The sequence below is a fragment of the Condylura cristata genome, unplaced genomic scaffold (assembly GCF_000260355.1).
Source record: "Condylura cristata isolate star-nosed mole 26May11 unplaced genomic scaffold, ConCri1.0 scaffold00006, whole genome shotgun sequence".
Taxonomy (NCBI): Eukaryota; Metazoa; Chordata; class Mammalia; order Eulipotyphla; family Talpidae; genus Condylura; species Condylura cristata.
This window is the reverse complement of record NW_004567107.1, coordinates 16,138,114-16,143,852: the sequence shown is the minus strand read 5'-3', so window position 1 is coordinate 16,143,852 and position 5,739 is coordinate 16,138,114. Positions and strand designations below refer to the sequence as shown.

The 5,739-nt window shown below is 46.7% G+C and overlaps 1 protein-coding gene across 1 annotated transcript in view; it reads right to left on the bottom strand.

The window, feature by feature from the left end:
- Positions 1-2,484: 2,484 nt before the first annotated feature.
- Positions 2,485-5,739, bottom strand: part of SUSD1 (sushi domain containing 1) — an 82,479-nt gene continuing 79,224 nt past the window's right edge. Inside the window, exons 13-14 of the mRNA XM_012721283.1 lie at positions 3,961-4,054; positions 2,485-3,612 (exon numbers count right to left, since the gene is read on the bottom strand). Coding sequence (XP_012576737.1) covers position 3,612; positions 3,961-4,054 — 95 coding nt within the window. The 3' untranslated portion in view covers positions 2,485-3,611. The remainder of the gene's footprint in view (positions 3,613-3,960; positions 4,055-5,739) is intronic.

Genomic DNA, 5,739 nt, shown 5'->3' with positions numbered 1-5,739 from the left:
CAAAGAGAACACTGAAACCCCATTCTTCACATAGCAGATTGATTGTGATGAACGATTTCAACAGCGCCTGTGGTGCTGAGGCTTCTGCTGGTGAGAATGTCAACTGGCATCAACTGTGCAACTCTAACAATATGTAGTAAACATAAAGTGAGTATCATTTTCATTCCAACAATTTCACTTCTAGGAATTTAGCCCACGTGATAATTGCATACAATTATACAGACTTGTACGAGAACAGAGAACATCTGGAAACACTTTCAATGCACAATGCACAATAGGGGATTGGTTAAATAAATTATGGCTCAAACTTTTCAATGTGGTCATTATTATCATGAAAAGTGTACCCAGGATCTGTTGGTTAATAAAAGGAGCATGCTAAACAATTACATTGATCCCATTTGGGGGACCCTCAGTTGTGCCCCAAATGTATAACTATGCAAACACAGGCCCACATAAATGTTTACACATCACCAACCTGATTTGCTTGTCCCTCTGCCTGAAACTATGAACATAATACTGTTTGGAAAGGAATTTACTCCATTGTATCACTTGCTCACAAATCCGGTAGCTAAAAGTCACACTCTCTATCCTCTTCCAACTACAGGGCAGTAGACAGAAGGTCCTTGAAATTCTATTCAATTGACACTAGTTCTTCTGGCTTTCTCTTAGACCCACAGTATGGGAAAATATTTAGAAAATCAAAATGTGAGATAACAATCAAAAAGGAACACTGAAAATTATTTCCTTTAAAAACAATTTAAATATTAAATTTTTCTAGCCTACTGTGGAATTTCAAGATAACAGAGTCAAGTATTGAGTTACAGACAGTGAACTGTTACCTCTATCTATTTGGTTATTTGTGGCTCCTTCTAGAAGTGACGGGGTATGCCTTACAGTGAAAAGATGGATATAAGGGAGCTTAAAATCCTAAAGGCACTTGGTTAGACACACACACACACACACACACACACACACATGCTTGTCTGTACCTATTTCTCCATTCTGAAATTGGGACCAGTAACCTCTAACCTTCCTACCACACAGAACCTCTGTTTTAGGCAGAACACCTAAAACAAACATTATGGGCACACAACAAATCAACCCAGAAACAATCTGCCCATGGCTGGGTAACCCCCAACTCTGATTCCTAGACTAGAAGTGAGCTCAAGGTCAGCTCTTACTGCTCACATCTGCACACTGTCCCAGACAGTGAATAGGGAGAAGAGCCTTGGGCCATGCCCTGCTTCTGGTCTGTTTGGTCAGTGGGGCTCATACCCCAACCCAGGGCGCCCCCTGATCACTCTTCAACAGAAAGGCCTGCCTTCTCCCGGAAAGACCCCCTCAGCAGTGTCTCTGAGCTGCCCTCCCACCTTAACCAGGAGTCCAGGTGGATTTAAAACAGAACAGCATTGTGGTAAAGCTACCAGTGAACTCCGAGAACTTCAAGCTGCTTTCAGATTTAGGAAAAAATTTATTAGGACAGAACTGCAGAATTTTTTCTTTCTTTTTTTTTCTTTTGCAAACACTGAGAACCTGCTTCTGTTAAGTATTAATACTGAGCAACCCTGAGTTATGATTTAGAACACTTGGAAGGAGTAACACAGTCCACCCTTTGCTATTTTAGTACTCTCTCATGAACTGTTTTTGCATTTCAGCACTGTACCCTAACGTATATTTTACTTAACAGTTTACTTAATATTTAGTCAGTTATTTTATCCCGTAAGTAAGTGGGATTTCTTCCATTCCACGATAATTATGCTAAGTTCCCTTGTGGATAACTACAGCTTCTAGAGCTACAGTTAATTCTAGAGCTGGAAATCAGGGGGAAGGTCCTATATTTTTATAAACCCACAAAAAATATATATGATAACAACAGGGGAGGTACAGAATCTCTCTTTGGATAGAGAGGGTTTTGAGAAAAATTCCTACTCATCGGAAACCCTACCTATACTAAGCACAGTAATTTGGAATGATTCCAAATTTAGTCCAAGAGTGTTTATATCAAAGCACATACAAAGAAAACTACTGTACCAGTCTATTGAGAGCTGTCTCCTGTGAGTCCCCTGAGCACAGGAAGGTTCTCAATGTTGATCTTAAGTTGTAGCCTGAGATAGTACCTCAAAGATTTGTTCCCAATAATGCTTAACACAAGCAGGGGCTGGGGCTGACAGCTGGCATGGAGAACCTGGCATGGGTTCTCACTTCCCACCCTCTGACTATCCCCAGGTGAGTGGACACACCTGGGGTGGGGCTCCCCAGGGAGAAGTAGCTTCCTGGAGAACTGCCACCCGCTCTTTGCTCTATTGTCTCCTTAGCTGCTCACCAGCCCAGGCTGCCCAGGGCCACCGGCACTGAGGCCCAGCAAGCTACAGAGGACACGCTGGCCCCCCACGGAGGGTCTGTCCCGTGTCCTCAGGACTGCGACACTGCACAATCCAGGGTCACATGCACAGCTGCTACACCCCGAGGTCATGCCACAGTACTGCCCCTCTCTCCTCCCCCATGTCTCTACTCTCCAGCTCAGAAAAGGGGGAGAGAAAGGGAGAAGAACACTGTTACCTAGAGAAGTCACACGCCTCTATCTTTCTTCTCCTTTCCACTTTTATTGAGTTTTGCAGTGGCACTGTCAATTAGAGAGGAGAGAGAATATTGTTTCAGGCTTTAAAAGTCAAATCTAATACACTCGATCTGGAAATCCAGCATATGGACATTGGCCCAGGACCACTTCCATGGCATGTGTTGTGCTTAGTGACACAGTGACTGACACCCGCAGCTCCTGAGGGTGCAACGCAGGGAGTGCTCACATCACTCTGCTCCCTCCTCCCAGGTGAACACACCTGGACTCTGGACATGAGCTTGACACGGTCTCACCCTGCAGAAACTGTACCAGCTCCCAACCTCCGGAGAGGCAGGTGCACTATCAGGAGAAGGCTCAGTAATAAAATAAAGTTAACCAAGGCTGCCATGACAGTCACATAGAAGAACAGTCCAAACTACAGAAGGGTTTTTAGTGACTAAGCAATCAGAACTATATCACAGCTAACAGGCTAATACACATCGTCACTGGGATGTCACGTAGTTGTAGGAAAGGGGCTGCTTCTAAAGAATTTGACACGTTTGCCTAGACCAACACTCTTTACCATTTTCAATCACCTACTTCATAAAGTCAAACTCTCGCCCAAAGTGAAGTCCTTCTCATTTCCTATTGTAACAGAGTAGATTCTAAATGAATCATCAGAGATGCTATGAAGGCAGGTACCGACCCTTGCGTTCACGTCTAAAGGAGCTATTTCCAGGTTCGCTCAGCGGAAGACACAGGTCCAGCCCACTTGGTCTGCAGCCTGACCGTCAAGGCTCTTGAGTTCCTAGACGCAGAACTTTTCCTGCAGCAGGGAAGATATCAGCGATTCCTGTTTTCTGCTTTTAGGGGGTTCCACAGAGATAGTCACTGACATGAGTCCAGGGATGGGGGGAAGCTGGGAAAGGAGAAAGTTGTAGATCCACATTCACACCTGAGGGGAGCCATCTGCTTGGAGTCTGCAGGCACCTGAGAAGCTGTGGCAGGATGTGTCCCAGCAGCAGCACCTCCTCCCACACAGCTGTGTCTGCATTCTAGACATGGAGGAGGAAAAGAGAAGCCATGGCACAGTGTGATTTTGCCCTGGGGCATCCCACGTGCAACTCATGCTCCCCAGTGCCAACCAGCTTGGGGGACGGGCCACCCCCATGGCCAGGTCGGCTCTGTGGCCATCCTGCTGTCTTTCTGGGCCTGGGGGGCAATCCCCTTTCTGCACTGAGGTGCAGGGTCACTCAAGCCTTTTACCTGGTGAGATGTGCAGAGTCCCGGCCAACCTCTACCCACATCCCCTTGCACCTTCCTCAGTCCCAGCTCTTTCTCATGACTCTAATTCCATCCTCCCACTCTCCCACTCTCTCCTCCAAAATGACAACCATACATACCACACAGCGAAGAAGGAGAGGAATGCCAGGATAATCACAGCCACCACAGAGCCCAGCCCAACGCCTGCCATCTGCTGCAGCGTGAGTGAGGAACCTGCCAGACAAAAGAACCCGTGAAGCCGCAGCCCTGGGCCCTGGCCCTGAGGATGGCCAACTCGGCTCACTCCTTTCACCCAGAGCTTGGTCTCACTTAGCAAAACACTTCGAAATGCCTGCTGAGTTGGCCCTGAGGATGCTGGCCTAGGAAGCCCAGGCCCAGGTCTATCTGAAAGGACAGTGGAAAAGCCAACCACTCTCAAAGGACAAGGGACAAAAGTCTGCTCCTGCTGAGCAAATACGGCATCCTGGGTCCTCGCAAAACAAGCTGTGGAACATTTCAGGGCAATTCTCTTCTGTGTTGAGTCACTCTGACATCATTTGGGCTTTGCTCTAAAAACGACAGCTCTACTAGTCAAATGTTTTGTCAAAGGGTCACCTGTCATGTTCCTTACACATCCACAGGGATGGGACCTCTTTGCTCTGCGCAGCAGGCTGCTGTGAGGATAAAAGACACCTGATGTAAAAGTTCTTTGAAAGACATATGCTCTCTTTAGGGCACAACACACATCAGCTCCAGGGAGATTCCTGGTTATAAATTGAAGAACAAGCACATTTAATTTGCACGTTCGGACCAAATGACTGTTTTAGAGCATTGTGTTCTAAGTAAGAGATCTTGTTTCAATTTCCAAATACCTATTTAGCACTTACAATGTGCCAGAAACTGTTCTAAGTTCGAATTACCCAGGGCTGGAATAATAGTTCCCAGCATCATCAAGGCTACTACGGTTATCCCTAGTTTCCAGGTGAAGCAGCTTGCTCCAGCCGCCCAGCTAACATGTTGGTAACAGCCTGGATTCAGATCACACTGTCGGGCTCTCAAGTCGTTGCTTTTGGCCGAGGCCAAAAGCACCATGCTTCGCCGGTATAAATCTGAATCCAGCCCTGTTTGCAGAAGAACCCCGCAAAGCCAGGGACACAAGTTGCGACCTTTTCCACACAGGCTGCTGCTCACGGACCCTGAGGCTGTAAGTGGTTCAGGTTCCTCTTTGGACCAACAGGAGTCTGTGTGAATGGTGCCACCAGGCACTGAAGAGACTTGCTGGGGGCTGGGGAGGGAGCAGGAGGCAGGTTCATTCTGTGTGTTCAGTGTACAGTGTATAGACCGTCAAAATAACACCCGGTCGTGACTAAGGGTAAGGAAGTTAAACCAAGGCCACAGCCTTCCCAGTGATTTGTTTTGCCGTCACTGGCACAGAGAAGTATTTCATTTCTCCGTACCCTTCTTCCACCAATAAGCCGTTATATACTGAATCTGCGCCCTAGGCAATCTGGCACTGCCTGGGAAGCGCTAGAAGCAGCCAAAGCAAAGGTCTGTTACGGTGACGTGACGGGAAGGGGTTACAGAGGAAAAACAGCTCCTGGCCTGAAGGGGCTCCCAAAACATGCATGGCTTGTTTCCTTGCCAATGAGTGGGGCACCTTTGACAACAGTTCACGCTACTTCACTTTTCCATCTAGTCTACACTGTCCAAGATAATCACAATGGAGCTACTTAAATCGAAATTAATTTAATCAAATTTAAATTCAGTTTCTCAGTCATACTATTTCAAGCACTTAGTTTTAAATATTCATTTCAAGTGCCCCATGTGGTTAATGGATACCATATTAGACAGCACAGCTTTAAAAATCTTTGCACGGCTGCCGAATGTTGCATGGAGGCACAGCCGTGATCTCCACAACT